Genomic DNA, 21,674 nt, shown 5'->3' with positions numbered 1-21,674 from the left:
CAGGCTGTGAGCTGAGCCACTTTGAGAGGAAGGCAGCAGCTTGTTGTCTGGGCAGGTCCAGGATCTCCCAGGGCAGGGCTAGGCTGGGCTGGGGTCAGATCTCACCCTCCCTCCTGTCCTCACCGTGTTTCTGCATCATTCCCCGGAGGGAGAGGCTCCGGTGGACCCCTCCCAGGCCCTAGCGTCTAGCTTCCCCACCCTGCTTCCCTGCTCTTCCAGCCCCAGTCTCTCTTTGTGTCCCTGTCTCTCTATGTGCTCTCCCCGCTTCTCTTCCATTGTTGGTGCTGACTCACCTCTCCAGACTTGAGTCCCTTCTCCCTCCTGGGAGGTGAGTCTCCCTGAGCCCACTTCTGTGGGACCTTGTAGACCTGGTGCAGGATTATCACCCTTAGAACCCAGGAAGAGTGAGAAACCATGGAAGGTAGGAGACCTCAACCTCTCCCACCACCATTTGACAATCAGGGAAACTGGGATATGCCAACTATGAAAATCCTTGCTCTTTATCTCCATCACTACCAAAAAATACTACATCCAGGTCCTGCAATAGACTTCAGCTCCCGGCACCTCTTCTGTCCTCAGTGCCGAGTTCTCAGGACCCAAGCTCCCATCAACCTCTGTATCCCCAGGACCATGGCTCCCATCATCCTTTCTGTCCTTGGGACCCAAGCTCCCATCAACCTCTATGTCCCCAGGACCACAGCACCAAGTGATTCCTTTCCTTTTCAATTCTCAGTTTACCTTTCTGTAAACTGGGGAAAGAGGTGTCGTGCTGGATAGTCTCTAATCTTCCCAGGGCTCACGTTCTCTGTGTTAAGATAAGTGGGAAAGAGGTGTCCAACCTGGATTTGGGATACTGGGTTAGGGGGTAGCTAAGGGTTATCTTTCCTCCCAAGAACCTATAGGTCCCCTGCTCGTGGCTCTAACCAATGTCTCCTGCTCCAGCTGCAGGGCACCCTGTGGGATGTTGGTTTGGTTCTCATCTGTCTTTTTTTGGGTCCCACTTTTTCTTCCACCTGAGGTGGTCCTGTCCTTATCCTACTCCAGGGTACTTTATCCATTAGGGTTTTCATGCCAGTGACAGAAAATCCAACCAAACTGGGTTAAGAAAAAGAGGATTGTTTCACATATAAAAAAGTCTTGGGGGGCTTCCCTGGTGGCTCAGTGGTTGGGAATCTGCCTGCCAATGCAGGGGACACGGGTTCAAGCCCTGATCGGGGAAGATCCCACATGCCACGGAGCAGCTAAGCCCGTGCACCACAACTACTGAGCCTGCGCTCTAGAGCCCATGAGCCATAACTACTGAGTCCACGTGCCACAACTACTGAAGCCCACGTGCCTAGAGCCCGTGCTCCGCAACAAGAGAAGCCACCGCAATGAGAAGCCCGCGCACCGTAACGAAGAGTAGCCCCCACTCGCCGCAACCAGAGAAAAGCCCGCGCACAGCAACGAAGACTGAACGCAACCAAAAAAATTAAATGAATAAAATAAAAATAATAAAATAAATAAATTTATTAAAAAAAAAAGTCTTGGGTATGACTAGCTTCAAAATGGTCTGTCCTAGGGGTAAATAGTAAATAGTCGCTTCATGTTACAGGATGGCTGGCAAATACCTCTGGGGCCACACTTTTCCCTCACATTTGGAGAGGGGTAGAGAGAGAAAAAGACAGACAGACTGAGAGTCAGACTGTGGGAGACTGAGCAGAGGAGAGACTTGAAGAAGCTCCCTCAGCAGAGTGAGGAAATATTTTTCCTTAGAAGCCCCCCAGAAACCTTCCATTGTGTCTCATTGGTCCAGATGATGCCACCTGCCTATCACTGAACCAATGTCAATGGCCAGGGGATGAGATTAAGCTGGTTAAATCAGATATGAGCCACAGGCTCCCCCTACCACCAGGTCAGAGGTGAAATTAGATTTCTCAAACAGAAATAGACATTGGGGAGACAACCGCCGTGCCTGCTATTCTGGGGGGATGGGCTGCACGCCGTGGGTTGACTATTCTTGAGTTTTTGAAGTCTAGGGATGGTTCAGAGTTTGTTAGTTGTTTTCTCAGCATTACTCTGCGAGATAACAGAAATATATATTGGTCTCTGCCCCTGGTTCCTGGCACGGAGCTCCTGAAACCCTTGTAGTTACCTAAGTGATAAGAACACCAGGAGAATCTTTTGTTCGAATATTTAGTCTTTGACCCCAGTTCCCCACACAGGGATCCTGAAATCCTTGTAATTTCTTGGGTGATAAGAGTGTCTCTTTTTCTAATAGGTGACATTTGGTGGACTCCTGGATGAGGGCTGGTCACCGAAAAGACCAAACTATGATTACAAGCATGGAATTTTCAGCCCTGATCCCCATTCTCTTGAAAATGGAGTTAATGATCCATGATGCCTACGTGATAAAACCTCCATAAAAATCCCAATAGTTTGGGGTTCAGGGAGCTTCTAGTTTGGTGAACACATGCAGGTGCTGGGAGAGTGACATGCCCAGAGAGGGCATGGAAGCTGTGTGCCCCCTTGCCCTATTCATCTCTTCCATCTGGATGTTCTTCTGTATCCTTTATCGTATCCTTTTATAATAAACTGGTAACGGTAAGTAATTGTTTTCCTGAGTCCTGTGAGCCCCTCTAGCAGGTTAATCAAACCTGAAGAGGGGGTCATGGGAACTTCTGATTTGTAGTCGATTGGTCAGGAGCATAGTCTGGACTTTCAATAGTCATCTGAAGTGAGGACTGTGGGACTGAGCCCTTAATCTGTGGGATCTGATGCTATTTCCAGGTAGGTATTGTCAGAATTGACCAGAAGGTGTCACAGAGAATTGCTTGGTGGGGGGAAATCCCCCCCCCCCCCACATTTGGTGACCAGAAGTGTTGTGAGTGTGGTAGTAGTGTGAGAATAAAGGAGACACACAGGAGAAAGACACAGTAGGGAAGAACTGAGTTGTTCCCTCTACAGGAGGAAGACTGGGTGGGTGTTTTTTCCTAATACACATTCCCTCCTCCTTTGTTCCTTCCTAAGAGAATCCTGATTTTGTTCAGGCATCAACCTTTCTTTAATAGCCAGATGATGTGCAGGAAGCCCTAGGAGTAGGGTCTGAATATACTTTGCCAAATATTGTGGTTCCATGCCCCTTTCTGTGAATGCTATAGGCATGGGGGTATGAAACAAATCAGGCGAATAAAATGTGGGGAGGGCAAGTCAGCCTGGAAGTTTTGGGATAAGCTTTCTTTGCTTTAAAAAAGACACCCAAGAAGAGACGGCCCTTTGTTATTGCTTCTGAATGTGGGTGTGATGTCTGGAACTGCAGTGGCCATCTTAAGGCCATGAGGTAGATAAGCTTGAATGGATCCTTCAGGACATAATGGAAACATTGAATAAGTCAACCCAGGAACTGCCCTAACTCCTGAGCTCTTGTTCTGTGAGATAATCAATTTCCTCTTTGTTTCAACCATTTTGAGTTGGGTGTCCTCTTAAATACAGCCCTGGCTACCATATTGCCTGCGATTCACATAGAATACATGGAGGCAGCCCTGCTTGCAGATTAAAACACTGTAAGTGGTAGTTTTCTTTTTCAATTGCTCCCCCATCCTCGTGATAGGATCTCTCTCACAGAGGTTGTTTTCTCAGCTCTGGCCAAGTGGGTTGCTTACCATGAGAATTGCCTGACCAGTGGATGCCTGTTTACAACCTGAACAACTGTATGTGGTGGCTTTGATGTAAACTTCCCTGGCCATAGCAGAGGAGGTCGTAGGCAGAGCCCTCACCCAAACTGGACCCCACCAGAGAAGAGTCTGTCCGTTAAAAATTTAGAACCAGACAAAAGTAGTTCTTGACATTTCAAGGGCATATTTGGCTACTATGCTTGAAGCAGAAGGTAGTCTGTGAAGAGACAAAAATAAAGTGAAAGCCCAGCCCATGAGGGAAACCACACACTCAGTGTAGGAGAGAGAGAGTGACACAGAGGGACAGAGAGATTTTGCAAAACAGAGACAACATTGATTTCACACAGCTTTTCAATTCTGTTTCTTGTCCCTGGTGCAGCCCAGAGACCTAGCTCTTGCTTGGATCTAAACTTCCAATAAAGCTGTCGTTTTTGCTTGAGTCAGCTTAAACAGATTTTATTTCTTGCAACAGAGATCCCTGAACAAAAACTTGGGAACCATTAACTATGAGGTCCTGATCACAAGGTCTGGTGTAGAACATTCTGAGAAATTTATCTAGCCTCAATATCTGCACCATGGGACATGCATTTCCATCCTTTGATCCCCACAGTAGGGCATCATGGGAGATGCAATCCTAGCCTCCAATCTCTGCCATAGGGTCTCCTGGGAAATGCAGCCCTAGCTTCAATTTCTGCTGTAAGGCATCACGGGAAATGTATTCCTTAGCCTCCAATCTCTGCTGTGGGGTATCATGATGGATGCAATCCTAGCCTCCACTTGTCACCCAGGGGAGCAATCTGAGGGTCCCTAACCCACACTTAAACTCTCTCTATAAAACATGTACACCTATCTTAGGCAAGGAGGTAAGGAAGCCACCCCCCACCCCCTCCCATTTCTAATAAAAACCTCACTCTGGGCAAACTTGCAAAAAACCTGACTGTATCTCTATTTTCTAGCTGTGTTTACAAGACAGGAACAAGAGAGCGTTAACCATAAGACATCGGTATAAGCTGACTGAACTTCAAAACTGGGACAAAGGTTGCTCTACAGCTCATTACCATCTCATTTTAATAATAAGATCTCTGCCCACCGGGCCATATTGGTTCAACCCAATTCCCACCCAGACACTCAAGGGCCGTACAAGGGCAGAAAAAGGCATGAACTGCATTCTGGGAAATCACCACCCATTTCCATGAATCAGGATGACAAAAGACCCCCATCCCCAATAACCTTTTTCTATAAAAAGCTTGCCCCGGTTGTAATCAGAGCTTCCCTTCTCCATTCTTGGGCCATTGAATAAAAACCTGTCTTGCTTGCACCAAACTCAATTTCGTTATTGGCAGAACCTGAGCGGGAAAGAACTTCCTGAAGGACGGGGTTGAGGTTGGGTGGGAGGCGGGGCTTTGGTTCCGTTAGGGCCCCAAGATGGGGGGCCTCCCATCTAATTCAGTAACACAATCTCTGCTGTAGGGCATCACGGGAAAGGTGAAACTAGCCTCAATTTTAATTATGAAGCATCTCAGAAAATGTCATCTTAGCCTCATCTCTGCCTTAGGGCATCATGGGAGATATAGCTCTAGCCCAGGTTTTGTTGTAAGATACCACAGAAGATGTAGTCTTTCCTTCCTTCCCTCCCTCCTTTCTTCATCACCTGCCATGTCCTGGGCGCTAATCTAGGTACTGAGAATACAGTAGTGAGCAAATAGAAGGGTTTGCCTTTTATGGAGATTCTAGTGGGGAGAGTTAGCAAAAAAACAGACAAACAAACAAGTGACTGTTTCAGCCAACCATTGCAGCATAACAAAATACTCCAAAACTCAGCTATGTAAAACCACAACCTCTTTATGTTTCTGTGGGTTGGGAATTTGAGCAAGGCATAGTGAGATCAGTGAGTATCTGCTCCACAATGGACTGGGGCCAAAATGGGCTGGCTTGAACAGCTAGAGATGGATGGGCTGATTCATATCTGAAACCTTGGTGCTGGCTGTGGGCTGGCGGTGTGGGTTGAATTGTGTTCCCCCAAAATATGCTGAAATCCTAACCCCCAGGTTCCATGAATGTGACCTTGTAAGGAAATAGGGTCTTTGTAGATGTGATAAGTTAAGATGAGGTCAAACTGCGTTAGGGTGGGCCCCTAAATCCAATGACCGGTATCCTTATAAGGACAGAGAGATTTGGAGACACACAGCCACATTCACAGGAAAGAAGTTCACGTGACAACAGAGGCAAGGAATGGAGTGATGCAGCCACAAGCCAAGGACTGCCGAGGATAGTCGGCAACCCTCAAAAGCTAGGAAGAGGCCCGGAAGGATTCTTCCCCAGAGACTTTAGAAGAAGCATGGCTCTGCCAACACCTTGATTTTTTGTTTCTAGTATCCAGAAGTCGACAGAATAATAAATTTCTGTTGTTTGAAGCCACTGCATTTGTAACTTTGTAGTAATGTATCACGGCAGTCCTAGGAAATGAAAACAGCTGGGTTTCTCGGGTCTCCTGCACATTCCATCTGCTGGGGTTGCCATGTCCAGGGTAGCTCCTTCACCCACTTGGCTGGTGCGTGGGCTGAGATGGCTGGAACATCTGGGGCTCTCTCTTCATGTGGCATCCACGCACGAGCAGCGTGGGTGTCCCCAGAGCATGGCAGGCTCAGTGCAGGAAGACTCTGACCCAGAAACCAGCTTCCCCAGGGTTGGACGGTTTCTGAAACCCCCGGCCCAGAGCACGGCATGGCGTCACTTCCACCACATTCTCTTGGCCAAAGCGGTCACAGAGCCAGTCATGCTCAAGGGGTGGTGATATTGACCCCATCCCTTTAGGCGACCACAGAGACAGTTGTTGATATGTGATTTGAGGAGATCCTAAAAAAGAAATCCTGTCCCTTGGGGGGGAGGGAAAATTGGGAGTTTGGGATTGACATACACACACTACTATATTTAAAAAAGATAACCAACAAGGACCCACTGTATAGCACAGGGAACTCTATGCAATATTCTGTAGTAACCTAAATGGAAAAAGAACTTGAAAAAGAATAGATACATGGATATGTATAACTCAATCCCTTTGCTGTACACCTGAAACTAACACAACGTTGTTAATCAGCTATACTCCAATATAAAATAAAAATTAAAAAAAAAAAAGAAAAGAAACCCTGTCCTTCACCTGCCCCCAAATACCACGGAAAATGTCCTTTTCCTTCATCAGCCGTAGGGCCCCAGGGGAACGTAATTTTGTGTCTGTGCGCTTGCCTCAGCGAACCATGGAAAACATGAATTCTGCCATGGTACTCAAAGAGTCCCACTGAAATGGTAGTTCTGTCTTTTTCTCAGTTTGTCTGAGGGTATCCTAGGAAATATAGCCCAGCCTTTATCTCCTGCCCCCAGAGCAGCAGGGGAATGAGGTCCAGTCTTTACTCCCCTCACTGTAGGGTATCCAGGGGTCATCTCCTAGTCATCTCCTATCTCAGAGCCCCCTAGGAAATGCAGACATGTCTCCTTAGAACAACAAAGTAGTCTGGACCTTTGGATGTGGGAGAAGAGACTGGAAGGTTAGTGCTTGGGTGAGTGAGTTGGAAGGTTGCATTTGGAGCCCAGAAATAGATGTGGAGGTGGCTTAGGGTGGAAGACTGCATGGGACAGCTCCCAAGGCTGGGACCTCGAGTGCTTAGGTCCTACAATATGACCCCTAATTCCAGGAGCCTGAGGAAAGGTGTCCCCCAATCGTCCTCTCTGGAGAAGGGCAGATCTGGCTTTGTTCACTGATACAAAAATCTTTATTTAAGTACAAAATATTAAATAAAACAAATATTAATTAATAATAATAGCGGCAACAATATTAATATCACAAGAGCTCTCGCCTGCTGGCCCGTAGCCTTCCTCTAGTTTTTCTCCTCTGATTCTCACAGTTCTCTGAGATAGGTGTTTTGGCAGCTGGGAAAACTAAGGCCCAGAGAGGGGAGCACACTGGTCTGAGGTCACACAGCAAGTCAGTAGGGCTGGGAGCTAAGGGAAGGGCAAAGGGATCCCCTGGATCCAGCCAGGGCAGTGGGAGTGTGGGGTTCAGGTGCAGAGTAAAGTACCTCCCCACAGTCTGGCAGTCATAAGCAGGGTGACGAAGAGGCTGAGGTGGGCAGGGCCAGGCAGGGGGGCACCCCCCGTGTGGGGCTGGGTAACCAGGGCTGCATGGTTACAGCCGTTTCCAGTACAGCAAGAGACGTTGAGATGGGTGAGGCTGAAAGCTTCAGCCACATGGAGGCCTTGGCACCAGGAGGGGGTTGCACAGCCTCTTATGGTGTAGCTTGGGTTCCCCAGTCCTGAGGAGAGAGAAGACCATGTGAGACTCCCAGCTCTCGGGCCTGGGACTGGAATTCTCACTGGGTGACATACTACCTCGTGGTGGGTACCCCCCGGAGAAAGCAGCAGTTCTAAGTGTGGTCCCGGAACCCCTGGGGTTCCCTCAGACCCTTCCAGGGGATCTGTGAAGTCAAACTTATTCTTGTAATAATGCTAAAACCTCATTTGCCTTTTCTTGCTCTCACAAATGTTTTTTGCTCTCACAAGGGGTTTCCTAGAAACCCTAGGACATGTGATCTTGCAACAGACTGAATGCAGAAGCAGATATGAGGGTCCAGCTGTCTTCTATTAAGCCAGATATTAAAAAGATTGCAAAATGGTAGAACAATGCCAGTCTTCTCGTTCAATTTTTTCATTTTGGAAAATGTCTCCTTTTTTTCTTTCGTAAAAATATGTCCACAGGTCGTGAGTTTTCAATTGTTCTTTTAAAATGAACAAATACATTTTTTAAAGACTCTTGGTTTTCATTTCTAATGCAGTAAAATATCTATAGATATGACTGACATAAGCAATAATTTTTAAGAGCGTGAAGGAATTTTGAGACCCCAAAGTTTGAGAACCTCTGGAATAAAGGAACCTGCCCAGAACTTCACAGGATAGGATCCTGGGAGGTCCACCGGAAGTCCCACCCCCAAAGAAATCCACATTTCTGTGGACCAAGTATACATTTCCTAATGAACAAGTCCTAATTTCTTACTACACTTTGCACCCTCCTGAAGGAAGTCCCACCTTCTCCAACAGAATGATCCACCTCAGTTAAGTCCAGCTTCATGGGAAGTTACCTCTTGCAGAACCCCCCATCACCCCCATAAGTATCCTCTCCCAGCCTCCTAATGGCTCACCATTAGTGCCAGTGGCTTCCAGACATTGATTCATGGGGCCTCGGCAGTCAGTGAGGGAAGTCACTTCGGAGGAACATCCATGGGTGCTGTTCCCCTCACAGCTGTAACACTGGAAGCCGTTCAGTGGCAGGTTTTGAAGCTCCAGGACTTGGAAGAAGACCAAGTGACACAGAAACCAAAGAAATTAGCATGAGCGGTTCACAGCATTACGTCCCCAGGACTCCCAACTCTCAGCCCTAGATGTCGTGGAGCCCTCTTGTGGTCAGGCATTGGAACAGCACGCTCTTTTGGGGGGTTCTCTACGGCCTGCGAGAGAAATTCCAACTCCCAGCTCCCCACGAGCCCCCACCTGCCTAGACACAGGGTAAGACGAAACAGTCCTTGCCCTCAGAGAACTTACGATTTAGAGCTACACTGTCCCATATGGTAGCCACTAGCCACATGTGGTTGTTTACATTGACATTGAAATTAATATTAAATAATAAAGAATTATTGCTTATGTCAGTCATATCTATAGATATTTACTGCATTAGAAATGAAAACCAAGAGACTTTAAAAAATGTATTTGTTCATTTTAAAAGAACAATTGAAAACTCACGACATGTGGACATATTTTTATGAAAGAAAAAAGAAAAAGGAGACATTTTCCAAATATCAAGCGCTCAAAAGCCATATATAGTAGAGGCTACCATATCTGACAGTACAGATACAGAACATTTCCATCACCATGGAAAGTCCTGTTGGACAGTAGTGATTTACAGAGACAGAATAACACAAAGGATCTAGATTATATTGAAGGGCAGAGTTAGGGAAATTTTCCCTGAGGACAGTGCTTTGACCTAATGAATCAGAAGTAGCCAGCCAGGTGAACTCCTGGGGGAGAGGTGTTCCTGGTGGAGGGTACTGCCTGTGCAAAGGCCATGAGACAGACACATGCTGGATTAGAGAGGGCATAGTAGAGTCTTTGGATTTCATTCTAAAAGCAAGGGGAAGGCGCTGAAGTGATTGAGGAAGAGTGACATGATTTGATTTACATTAAGCTGTTGGTGGGAATGTAAACTGATACAGCCACTATGGAAAACAGTATGTAGGTTCCTTAAACTAAAAATAGAACTATCATATGACCCAGCAATCCCACTACTGGGCATATACCCTGAGAAAACCACAATTCAAAAAGAGACACGCACCACAATGTTCACTGCAGCACTATTTACAATAGCCAGGACATGGAACCAACCTAAATGTCCATCGACAGATGAATGGATAAAGAAGATGAGGCACACATATACAATGGAATATTACTCAGCCATAAAAAGAAAAGAAATTGAGTTATTCGTAGTGAGGTAGATGGACCTAGAGTCTGTCATACAGAGTGAAGTAAGTCAGAAAGAGAAAAACAAATACCGTATGCTAATGCATATATATGGAATTAAAAAAAAATGGTACTGATGAACCTAGTTGCGGGGCAGGAATAAAGAGGTAGACATAGAGAGTGGACTTGAGGACATGGGGTGGAAGGGTGAAGCTGGGGCGAAGTGAGAGTAGCATCGACGTATATACACTACCGAATGTAAAATAGTTGGCTGGTGGGAAGCAGCAGCATAGCACAGGGAGATTGGCTCGGTGCTTTGTGATGACCTAGAGCGGTGGGATAGGGAGGATGGGAGGGAGGCTCAAGAGGGAGGGGATATGGGGACACGTATATGCATATGGCTGATTCGCCCTGTTGTGCAACAGAAACTAACACGGTATTGTGAAGCAATTATACTCCAATGAAGATCTATTTAAAAAAAAAATCACTCTTGCTGCTGTGTTGAACATTGGCTGTAGGGTAGCAGGAGGACCAGCAAGGTCATTGCAACAATCTAGGTGAGAGGCCATGGTGGCTTGCACCAGGCTGGTGAGCAGTGGAAGGATTCAAGAGGACATAGAAGCATAAAGCACAGGTCTTGGTGAAGCTTTGATAGTTTCATTGAATTCCCACAAAATCCTTCTTTCAGAAAGGGCTTGATAGGTCCATTTGTCAGAGAAGGAAACAGAGAGGAGGGGTTTCCCTTCAAGCAAGCAGCAGTCAGCCTGAGTGCACCTCCCCACCCCAATCCCAGGCCTCACGCCGGGTCCCCTGCCCCTTACCTGGGCCCCCATTGCATTTGGTGGTGTTGCAGCACCGCAGGAAGTGGAAGGTGTGGTTGTTGTGGAAGCCAGTGGGGCCTGGGCAGCCAGGAAGGTTGCCACAGCCTCGGGAGTGGCGCTCATCCCCTGGACTCTCTGTGGGGGCAGAGGAGGAGGTCAGATTGTTGATGAGGGGCTGAGATTGGATTTGCCCATGGTAGCAGTCCTCTGTCCATCCTCTGCTTCATCCTTCATTATAGGACCCTCATTTTATTGGGAGCAGCCATATATCTAGCCAAAAGACACAATTTCCAGTCTCCATAGGTATAGTCATGTGGCTAAGTTCTGGTCAACGTGATCTAAGTAGAAAGATTTTATGGGACTTCTAGAAAGGAGAACCCTTTACAGAAGGAGGGGTGCCCCCCTTTTGCCCCTTCTTTTCCCCCCTCCTTCTTCCTGGAATTTGGACATGAGATCTGGAGCTCAGGCAGCCATCTTGGACTATGAGGTGATCTTGGGAATGGAAGCAATATGTAAGAAATGAGAAGACATTTGGGTTCCTGGTGACTGTGGAACTGTCCTAGTGGCCCTGACTTCCCATCACTGGACTTTCTGTGTGAGTACTAACTTTCTACCTTGCTTAAATCCCTGTTATTTGGGGGTTGTTGTTAAGTGCAGCCTTGGGGAGGAGCAAAGCAGGGAGGGGGAGTTGCTGGCAGGTTGGGGCTCACCTTCCAGGCTCTGGTGGGTTACCACCTCCAGGCACTGTTCTCCAGGGTTGCGGCATTGCAGGGTCTTGTCCCAGCCCCTCTCACAGCTCAGATCTGACGAGGCACAGGAAGAACATTCGAGGTAACGGCTTCGGGGAAAGGTAGAAACCTGGCCTGTTTGGGGAGGATTAGGAGGGTGAGACTTCATGGGGAGAGTCCTAGAGACCCAGCTTCCTTGAGGACTCACTTCAGCATCAATTCTTCCTTATCCCACCTTTCAGCCAATCATCAAGTGCTGCCCATCCCACCGCCTGAATCTTTCTAGAATCCATCCCCTCGTTTCCAGCTCCATGACCAGGTCAGACCTCCTTCAATACCAGCTTCCTCCCTGGCCTCCTGGTTTCCATTCTTGCCCTTCCCACCCCAGTGCATCCCACATAGCCCTAGAAGAATGTTTCTAATACTCAAATCTGACCCTGCCTCTCCTCTGCTCAACACTCTTCCATGGGTCCCCAGTGCCTACAGAATAAAATCCAAGAAACTCAGCGTGGCTTTCAAGTTCCATCAAAGACTGGGTCCTGGTCACCTTTCCTGACTCATCTCCCTCCACCAGCCCCTCAGACTCTACACCGGTTTTCCTCAGTCCCCGAGTATACATGCTGACTCCTGCCCAGCCTTTGCATCTGCTGTGGTCTTTGCCTAGAACGCTTTCCCTGCTCCCTATTTTCCCTGTCTCTTACTCATTCTTCAGAGGTCATCTTCTCCAATTTTGCCTCCTCCAGGAAGCCCTCCTTGACCTCCCAGTCTGGATTAGGTGCCTCTCGGGGCTCCCCAATCCCAGCCCTGCCCACTCTGGGTCATCCCCGTCTGGTGACAAGTCTGTTTCCCTCACTGTTTGTTTGTTTGTTTGTTTTTGGCCATGCCACATGGCTTCTGAGATCTTAGTTCCCCCACCAGGGATGGAACCCGTGCCCCCTGCAGGGAAGCACGGAGTCCTAACCACTGGACTGCCAGGGAATTCCCTGGTTTGGTTTTGTTTTTTTCACTCTTTTTGTTTGTTTGCTTGTTTGTTTCCTTCTATGGATTCAGTCCCAGGAGGGTAGGGCCAGGGCTATCTTGGTCATTACTATGTCCCAACACAACCCAGCACAAGGCTGGGGCCAGAGAAGATATTCAGTAAATATTTGTTAAATGAATGAATGAATGAACAATTACTTAAAACCCTTCTATTGTTCCCTGTGGTAGCCAGCTTCCAAGATGGCCCCCAGTGATCCCTGCTTCCTGGTATTTGTCCCCTGTGTAGTCCCTTCCCATAAGGAATAGAGCTGACCTGTGGAACCAATAGGATACTGTGGAAATGATGGTGTGTGACTTCTGTGTTAGATCACGCAAGACATTGAGATTTCTTCCTGGCTCTCTCTTGGATCACTTGTTCTGGGGGGAAGCCAGCTGCCATGTTGTAAGGACACTCAAGCAGCCCCACCGTGAGGTCTACATGGTGAGGAGCTGAGACTTTTGCCAAAGCCATGGGAGCTGATCATCCATGTGAATAAAGCTACCTTGGGCACCTTCAGATGACTGCAGCCCACTGTCATCTTGACTACAACCTAATGAAAGATCCAGAACCACCTAGCTAACCCACTCCCAGAATCTTGACCTTCAAAAACTTTGTGAAATAATACATGCTTACTTTTGTTTTAAGCTTTGGGGCAATCTGTAATGCAGCAATAGATAATTAATACACTACCCAATCATGTCAGAGGTCAAAGCCTCACTTAATTGATCTGTGATAAACTTGCCTCTCACACAGACCTTTCAGTCCAGGCCAAGTGGATGAGTTACTTTTCCCTGGAAACACCAGAGCCATCCCTCTGCCCAGGCTTTGGCTCACACCATTCCCAAGCCCGGCATGCCCTTCCCTTCGTGACCCCAGATATCCGAGTTTGAGTTTGGGCCAAGTCTTAGAGAAATTAGAGAGAGGGCTGTCTCAGCCAAGGCTCTCAACTGGCAGGCCAGCAGCTGAAATTAGGTGAATCACTTACTTCCAAAGCCAGATCTTCCCCACCCTCTCCCAAAAGAAAAATAACTAAAAGGCTGACAACCCACATCTTCTAATATGAACCACCATGAAAATGAAAACACAAATTGCCATCACTGCCAAAATAGCTGTCTCATACCACCCATGGGTCTCCTTTGTGAGCTCTTCTTCTTACGTCACTCTTCTAAATGTGGGTGATCCTCAGGCTCTGTCTTAGGCCCTTTTTTCATTTCTAGTGGTACACACTCTCTCCCATGGGATGTTATCCATTGACACAGCTTCACCCCCCACCTATCTGCTGGGAACTCAGAAATCTCTCTCCAGGTAAGACTTCTCTCCGAGCTCCACACCTGTATACCCAAGGGCCTCCTGGAGGTCCCCTGGCTATCCATCAGACACCTGAATCTCTACCTGCCCCCAACAAGACTCTCCATCTTCTCCAAACTGCTCCTTCTCCTGAACTCCACGTCTCTGAGATGGCCCCATCTGGTCCCCCAGGGTAGAATCCTGGCAGACTCCTTGATCCTCCATATCTAGGCACCCATCTGGATACTTCTACTGCCCTGTCTTCTGGTTCTGTAATCGTTTTGCTCTACTGTTTCTGATCTCCAGTAAGTACATCTATTGAGTTCTTAATTTTAGTTCCTGTTCTTTTTTTTTTTTTTTTAGTTCCTGTTCTTTATTTCCTGTTGGAATCATTTTAAAAATGGTTTCCAGATTTCTGCTAAAAAGTAACCTTTCCTCTATTTTCTTGAATATATTGATCATAGCTCTTTTAAAGTTCCCCTGTGTAATAACTCCAATATCTGATTCATGACAAGTCTGTTTCTATTGTGGGATTTTTCTCTTGGTTTCTGGTCAATTGGTCCTTTCTGTTTTCTTCAGGATACCTTGTATGTTTTGACTAGATGCCAGACACAGACGACTATTTGTAAAGTCTCTAAATGATGTTATCTTCTGCCAGAGAGGATTAGGTTTTCCTTCTGTCGAAGATCTGACGTAGGCATTTTTAGGGCTGGTCTATTTCAGTTTTGCCCTTACTCCTAGGATGTGGTCTCAGGGGAAAGCCTGAGACCTCTCTTTCCAACGTGGCAACTTCGGTCCCCCAGCATCATATGCCTGCTGGAATTCCTGCTCAGTTCTGTAGCTTCCCAGATACTATTTTCTGTAGAGTTCCTTGGAGTCTCACCCTATGCATGTACGGCTTGCCAATGACTTGAAGGAAATTTGCAGATTTGGGGACTCCCTTTTCTGTGGTTCCATGCATTCCAGGATTTTACTTCTCATTTTCCAGACACTCTGGCAACCCCAGACTCCAACCTCTGCCTTGTCAGTCTAGCGACGATCTCTTTCTATTTGCATTCTAGTTCCCTTCCAGAGCAGTGAATTGGCAAGTGCACTCAAGGAAAAAGCCAGCTTGTCTGTGGAATTCGACTTCTGCGCTTCCCTTATTTCGAAGATCGGAGCATCTCAACTTCCTCTCTTCATCTGCTTGCTCTTGCGTACTTTAATAATTGTTATAATTTGTCCAGCTTTTATAACTGTCATTGGCAGGGGGGTTGGTCTGATACAGGTGTCTCCACATGACCAGAACTGCATAATCACCCCTACATCTAATCCATCATTACACTCTGCTCATCTACCTGCTAAATAGCTCTTAAATCCATCCACTTCTCTCCATTTGCACAGCAGACAGACACTGTCTTCTTCTTCTTCTTCTTTTTTTTTTTTGGCTGCACCACACGGCATGCGGGATCTTAGTTCCCCCACCAGGGAATGAACCCACGTCCCCTGCAGTGGAAGCACAGAGACTAACCATTGGACCGCCAGGGAATTCCCTACACTCTCTTCTTTATCTGGACAACCTCATGCAACTCCAAGTTGGTCTCCCCTCATCTACCTTCCCTCCATCCTTCCTTCCCTCCAATCTCTCTTCCACTCTGAGGTCAGAATAACGTGTCAAAAAATACAAATCTGATAGTGACGCTCTGTACTTGAAACCCTTTCATGACCTCCCAGTGTTCCCCAGATGAAGTCTATATGCCCCACCATAGCCTAGAAGGCCCTGTATAATGTGACCTTGCCAATTTCAGCAGTTCCTCTTGCCCCATCTCGTCCTTCTTCCAGCCATGCTACTTTCACCCTCCTCTGGGCCTTTATATCTGTTGCTCCCTCTGTCTGGAAAACCCTTTCTACTGTCTTTTTAACAGTCTGACTCCTATTCATCCCTCAAGATCCAGCTTAGCTGTTGCTTCCTGTATAGGAAACCTTCCCTGACCTGAGTCAAGTATCTCTTCTAGGGTCCTACAGCCCCTACTCTTAGTTACCCCAGCCCTGATCACTCTGGCCTCTGTTTCCCCTATCTCAGCCCTGACAGTTCTGGACTGTGCTTTCCTATGACAGCTCTGACCTCTCTGGTCTCTGTTTCCCCTATCATGGTCCTGACTCCTTTGCAGGTGCTTCCGCATCCCAGCTGTGACCAATCAGGGCAGTCACTGTCACGTGATGGGTCTGTCTGCCCCCCCCCCACCGCCCCGCCCACATACACATACACACTAGACTATGAGCCCCATAGGGGCAGGGCCCAAGGCTATCTTGGTCACTCCTGTGTCCCCAGTATCACAGAAGAACAGGATGTGGTTTAACCAACTATTCTAGTCATCACAAGCAGGGTAAAATCGCGTTAGACATGGGGCTGATAGGGACTTCCCTGGCGGTCCAGTGGTTAAGACTGCGCACTTCCAATGCAGGTGGCATGGGTTCGATCCCTGGTCAGGGAGCTAAGATCCTACATGCTCCGTGGCACGGCCAGAAAGATAAAAGGGGGGAAGCTGATATAGATATATTAGTTATTAAATTACTGAATTGACAGCTGCTGCCCAAGTGGACCCCTGACCACTCCCAACCCTCTCTGTATTTTACTTTTTTTGGCCACGCTGCACAGCTTATGGGATCTCAGTTCCCCGACCAGGGATTGAACCTGGGCCACGGCAGTAAAAGCCCGAAATCCTAACCACTAGGCCACCAAGGGAACTCCCCGCAATCCTGTCTTCAGAACTCTCATGTCCTCAAGATCCACTAACGGGGTAACACCAGGCCCAGCAAGAGGCCTCCAGTTCTGACTCGTCAATATTATTCTGCGGCACTGACCAATATTGTTAAATATTTTGACTATTATCTCTGATTACAAGTGTTATTTAGACTCAATTACAAGTGCTTTCCTTCAGCACATCTAACAGAGAGAGGAAGCCGGCATCCTCTCTTGTCATTTCCTTGAAAATAAACATCTGATTCAGTCCCCACCAACAGATGAAAGTTCGAGGTCAGGATAAATGAAAATCTAGTGGAATCAGGATGGATGAAGAACAAGGAAAAAAACCCAGTGCAGAGGCAGGTGCTCTGCTTCCTGACGTCATTGTGACTAGACTGGTCTTAACCCATTTCCTTCCTCTCCAGGGCCAGAAAGAGGAATCTCTGCCTGACCGCACACCATGGGTCCATTCTCTCCCCACCCTTCCTCTGCTGTGAGAACTTGGGGAATTTGAGCCTTTCTAAGTCTTTTTCTTACGCTGACCAGAGCCTAAAGGCATGAAACTCAACAAAAAGCCTTATGGAAGTTTCTTCACATTCTAATTTGTTGCCCAACTTACGAATCATCGATTCTAGGGAACTTTCCAAGCCCCTGGCAGCCTGTCTGATTCCCTCCTATTTTGACTTCCTTTAAGAACTCTGAGTCTTTGGTATCTCTGGTCTTTGTATCCCTTGCTGAGCATCTATTGCTTGAATCATCTCCTGTCCTATGAAAAAAATTACATGGCAAAACATCAGTGAGATACCTCACCTACCTCTCAAGTGGGGGTGTGTGTGTGTGCAGCTTCTTAAAGGCAGGCGTTGCACCTTATAAGTAACAACTACACACACACACATACACACACACCCACAAACACATATGAGATGGGATGGGGTTAGGGATGGGATGCGTTTGTAGTTGGGAGTGGGATTGGGGACAGTTTGAGATGAGATGGGGTTGATTAGGGGATAGGATTAGAGGTGTGCTTGGAAGGAGGATGGGTTTGAGTTGGAGAGTGTTGAGGATAAAATGAAGTTGGGGACGGGATTGGAGGTGAGGTTGAGCTGGAGTTGGAGCCAGGCTGGAGATGTGTTTAGGATAAGGAAAGGTTTGAGCCAGGGTAAGGCATGGAGCTGGGGTTGGGGTGGCCTAGGATTAGGGATAGGACCAAGATGATGATGGAGGCTGAGTTCGGCATGGTTTGGGGTTGGGGATGGTGAGGGCTGCCCTACTCACCAGGACTGGGCTGGTTGCACAAGTCTGACCCACACACGGCCTCTGTCAGGGTGATGATCTGCATGCCAGTCCGATAGCTCATGGTCCTGTTGGTCTTCTCTGGGTGGGTACAGCCTCTCTCCACCACCTCCAGCTCATCACCTTCTATAAGGAATGTCTCATGGTCACCCCAGAGGCTCCCCTGGGCCCAACCAGCCTCTGACACTCCTGGTTATAAGGTCACCCGCTCCCAGGGCTGATCCCTGCCAGGCCTCTCCTCTTGCTTGAGTCCAACTCTCTCTTTTCTAGAGTTATCCACTCTCCCCCCAACCCCCTACACTGGAAGCCTACTTTCTTTTAGTGATAACACTATCCCTGGGACCTTCTGGATCCATCTACCCCCTCCCTCCCAGCTTGGTGATCTTAGCAGGGAGATACCTCTGATAGGAATCTTTAAAGGAAAATGCTTCGAGCTCACCAAAAAGTATAAGACAATGATATAATAAATACTGTGCCTTCATCACTGAACTTTATAAAATATTAGCATTTTGCCATATTTGTTTCAGATATTTGTGAAAAAAGAAACCAAGTTTAAAAGATAGTTAAAGCCTCCTGGTTACCTCCCTCCCTCAAATCCCATCTCCCTTATGCTCCGTCCAGAGGCAACCACAGGTGTAGGTAATTCTAACACCTCTGTATGCAGAATATATATTATTGTTTATTTGTATATTGTTTATTTATTTTGATTGTTAGAAACTATTTCTATTAAAAGGTGTCAAACTCTGCAACATGCTTTTTTTTCTTTCTTTCAACCTTACATTTTTGAGCCGTATCCAGGTTAATACCTGCAGCCCTAGTTCCTTCATTTAAGCTGCTGTGGGGTATAATGCGTGATTATACTGTAACGTGTTTCCTCTGCTGACAACTGACTTCAGTCTTTCCAGTTTTCCATATCACAAACATTAGGGCTAAGAACATTCTTTGACATGTGTCTCTGGGCAAGTGTGGCCAAGGTTCTCTGGGGTCTCTACATTCCTAGAAGTCCAACTGCTTGTTGTAGGGTATGTTCATCTTTAACCAGATATTGCCTATTGCCACGTCGCTCTGTTTGGTGCATGCACCGATTTACCCGCCTAACAGCAAAGCCCGCAGCTCCACATCCTCATCGACCTCAGTATTGTCAGATTTTTCTTTTTTTTTTCTTTTCTTTTTTGCCGCGCCAAGTGGTATGCCGGATCTTAGTTCCCCAACCAGGGATCGAACCCGTGCCCCCTGCATTGGGAGCACAGAGTCTTAACTACTGGACTTCCAGGGAAGTCCCTGTCAGATTTTTAAACGCTTGTCCATCTGGGGGCGTGTAACCGGTCTCCGTGTCTTTTTCATGCGTATTTCCCCGATTGCTCGTGAAATAAGGTTTCTTTGTCACTCGCGTTCCCTGCTGCAGCTCACCTTCCCATATGTGCAGGACCGTGGTCCTGCAGAGGTCCTGGCCGGGGGCACACTCTTCCACCCTGCAATTCCCGGTAGTCTTACACAGCATGCACCGCAGGCCCCAGGAGGCTGGGGGCAGAGGGGGGAGAGGAGAGGCGTTATCGCTCCGCGCCAGGATCCCGCTCTCGCCCCCTTAAGCCCCAATACCTGGACCAAGTCTCCAGGCCATGTGCACTCAGGTTCGGGCTCCACTTTTGCCCGCCCCTGGGTTCCAAGGCTGGTTTCCAGTCCGCTATACCATCTTTAGGCCAACGTTCAATCTCCACCCTCTACCCTAAAGTTCTTTCTCCGTCCACAGGTCCTTCCTAAGTCCAGCCCTCGCTCGCTTTCCCTTTAATTCTGTCTGAGCGCCGGGCCCATCCTGAAACTCCGACCCCCATCCTCTCCGCGGGTGTGGACGTTCTAGCCCGGCTCCCAATTAGGTCCTTTCCTCCAGCCCGCCCGCCTCGGCCTACTCCGCCTCGCGAGCTCTCCTAGGGGTGTTCTAGCCTCACCAACTCCAGCCAGTCTTTACGTTCTACCCCCGTTCCCGGTGCCCTCCACTAATGCCCACTGGTTCTCCTCCTCCCCGTAGCCTCTCCCCAGCGTTCTCTCTCCCCACCCAACAGTCCACACCGAACTTCTAACTCTGCGCATCAGCCGTGCGGAGATTCTAACCCCACTACTACTGTGGCCTCCCCAGAAGTTCTCCCCCCTCCCACTAGCTGCTCCCGAACTGTTAGCCCCTCCCACTGCCCCTCCCCGAAGTTCTGACCCCGCCCACTAGCTCCGCCCCAAGGCCTATCCCTGCCCATCACGTCTCCCTTGCGGTCCCTTCCCCGCTCCAAATTCGGAGTCCCTTCCTGAGTCGTTACTCATTCTAGGCCTCCCGCGGTCCGGAAAGCTTTCCCGGTTATTCATTACCGAACTACCTCCCAACCCCTACCCCCCCACCCCGGCCCTGCCGCGCCCTGACAGCAGTTCCTTCTCAACTTCCTTTCATTTTCCAACCCTTTTTAGATTTTCCAGAGAAAGGAGGTGAGAAGCCTCGTCGGCTAGAGGATAGTGAAAGGGAAGGCGCCTCGAAGGACAAGCCTTGGGTCCCCGGCCCCTGGCCCTGCGACGCTGAGCCTGACTTTCTTTAGACCTTTTGTTAAATGAGACGCTGTCCTCCCTGTCTTGCAAATGTGTCTGTGTGTGCAGGGGGGGAGGGGGGGAATCTGACAGAGTGCAGAGGGCTGTAGGAGCCGCCGCGGGTCAGAATCCCACTTACAAGGACTTGCTGTGTGACCTCGGACCAGTTAGTTAACCTCTCTGTGCCTCAGTTTCTCTGTAAAACGAGGTTAAAATAGTTCCGCCCGCCCAGTTGGAAATTGCAAGGACGGAGCTTAGAAGAGTGCCTGGACTAAAGAGCGTACTCGCTACATGGCGGCTGCTGTTAAGCGCCTTCGCTCAACGAATATTTCCTGAGCGTCTACTGTGTGCCCGGTACCGCGCCGTGTGAGGCTGCAGACAGCAGGAGAATTATTATTTGAGTGTGGGTGGAGGGGCTAGGGACTGAGCCCTCCTCCAAGTCATCAGACTCTGAGCTCTCTTCCCCTCCCCTCCCCCCTCCCTTCCATCCCCCCCGTCTGACCCGGTCCCCAGCGCAGAGATTCGGGCACCCAGCCCCTACCTGGAATGCAGGTCTGAGCCAACAGTAGCAGCAGCAGCGGGCGGCCCATGTCCGGCGGCGGCTCCTCTCCGCGGTCTCCCTGCACCTCTCAGTCTGGCGCCCGGGAGGAGACAGTTTTGTGGCCCTGGGGGCTCCTCCCAGACGTTTGCGAAAGAGCGAGTCAGCTCCAGATGCGTGGGTCATCCACCTCCACCCACCTTCCTCGCAAACTTCCTTTACCAGGACGCGGCCAGCGAGGGGTAGGGGGGCTGGCTCTGCTCTGACTCAACGCTGGCCGTAGTCACAGCTGTCTCCAGGCTGCCTGGATGCAAATTCCACTTCTCTCTCTTCCTGCCATGGGACCATGGGCAAGGGCCCTCACCGCTCGGATTAAAACTTGTCACGACGGGAAATTTGTGGCTGATTATTAGATAATATAGGTCTTTCCTTAGTTTTGTTAGGAAGGATAACGGTAGTGTGGTTATATGGGAAAATGTCTTTATCATTTAGAGCTGCACGCTGAAATATTTGGGGATGAAATAATACAATGTCTCCATTTACCT

At 48.4% G+C, this 21,674-nt stretch overlaps 1 protein-coding gene and 1 pseudogene across 3 annotated transcripts; both read right to left on the bottom strand.

The window, feature by feature from the left end:
• LOC132353967 (carcinoembryonic antigen-related cell adhesion molecule 1-like) overlaps nt 1–21,674 on the bottom strand; it is a 902,477-nt pseudogene that overhangs the window by 279,977 nt on the left and 600,826 nt on the right.
• Nucleotides 7,398–21,402, bottom strand: PLAUR (plasminogen activator, urokinase receptor). 3 transcript variants are annotated; one of them, XM_059904344.1, is made up of 7 exons: nt 21,133–21,402; nt 19,437–19,547; nt 18,009–18,152; nt 11,686–11,838; nt 10,976–11,110; nt 8,843–8,989; nt 7,398–7,960 (listed from the first exon to the last, which is right to left on the bottom strand). In XM_059904344.1, the coding sequence occupies exons 1-7, from the start codon at nt 21,179–21,181 to the stop codon at nt 7,707–7,709; spliced, it is 993 nt and encodes a 330-aa protein (XP_059760327.1). In that variant the 5' UTR covers nt 21,182–21,402; the 3' UTR covers nt 7,398–7,706. The 3 variants fall into 3 exon arrangements, with proteins under 3 accessions (XP_059760327.1, XP_059760329.1, XP_059760328.1); XM_059904346.1 differs by having other exon boundaries at nt 11,686–11,778; XM_059904345.1 differs by having other exon boundaries at nt 18,009–18,149.

The sequence above is a fragment of the Balaenoptera ricei genome, chromosome 19 (genome assembly GCF_028023285.1).
Source record: "Balaenoptera ricei isolate mBalRic1 chromosome 19, mBalRic1.hap2, whole genome shotgun sequence".
Lineage (NCBI taxonomy): Eukaryota > Metazoa > Chordata > Mammalia > Artiodactyla > Balaenopteridae > Balaenoptera > Balaenoptera ricei.
This window is presented reverse-complemented; position numbering and strand designations above follow the sequence as displayed.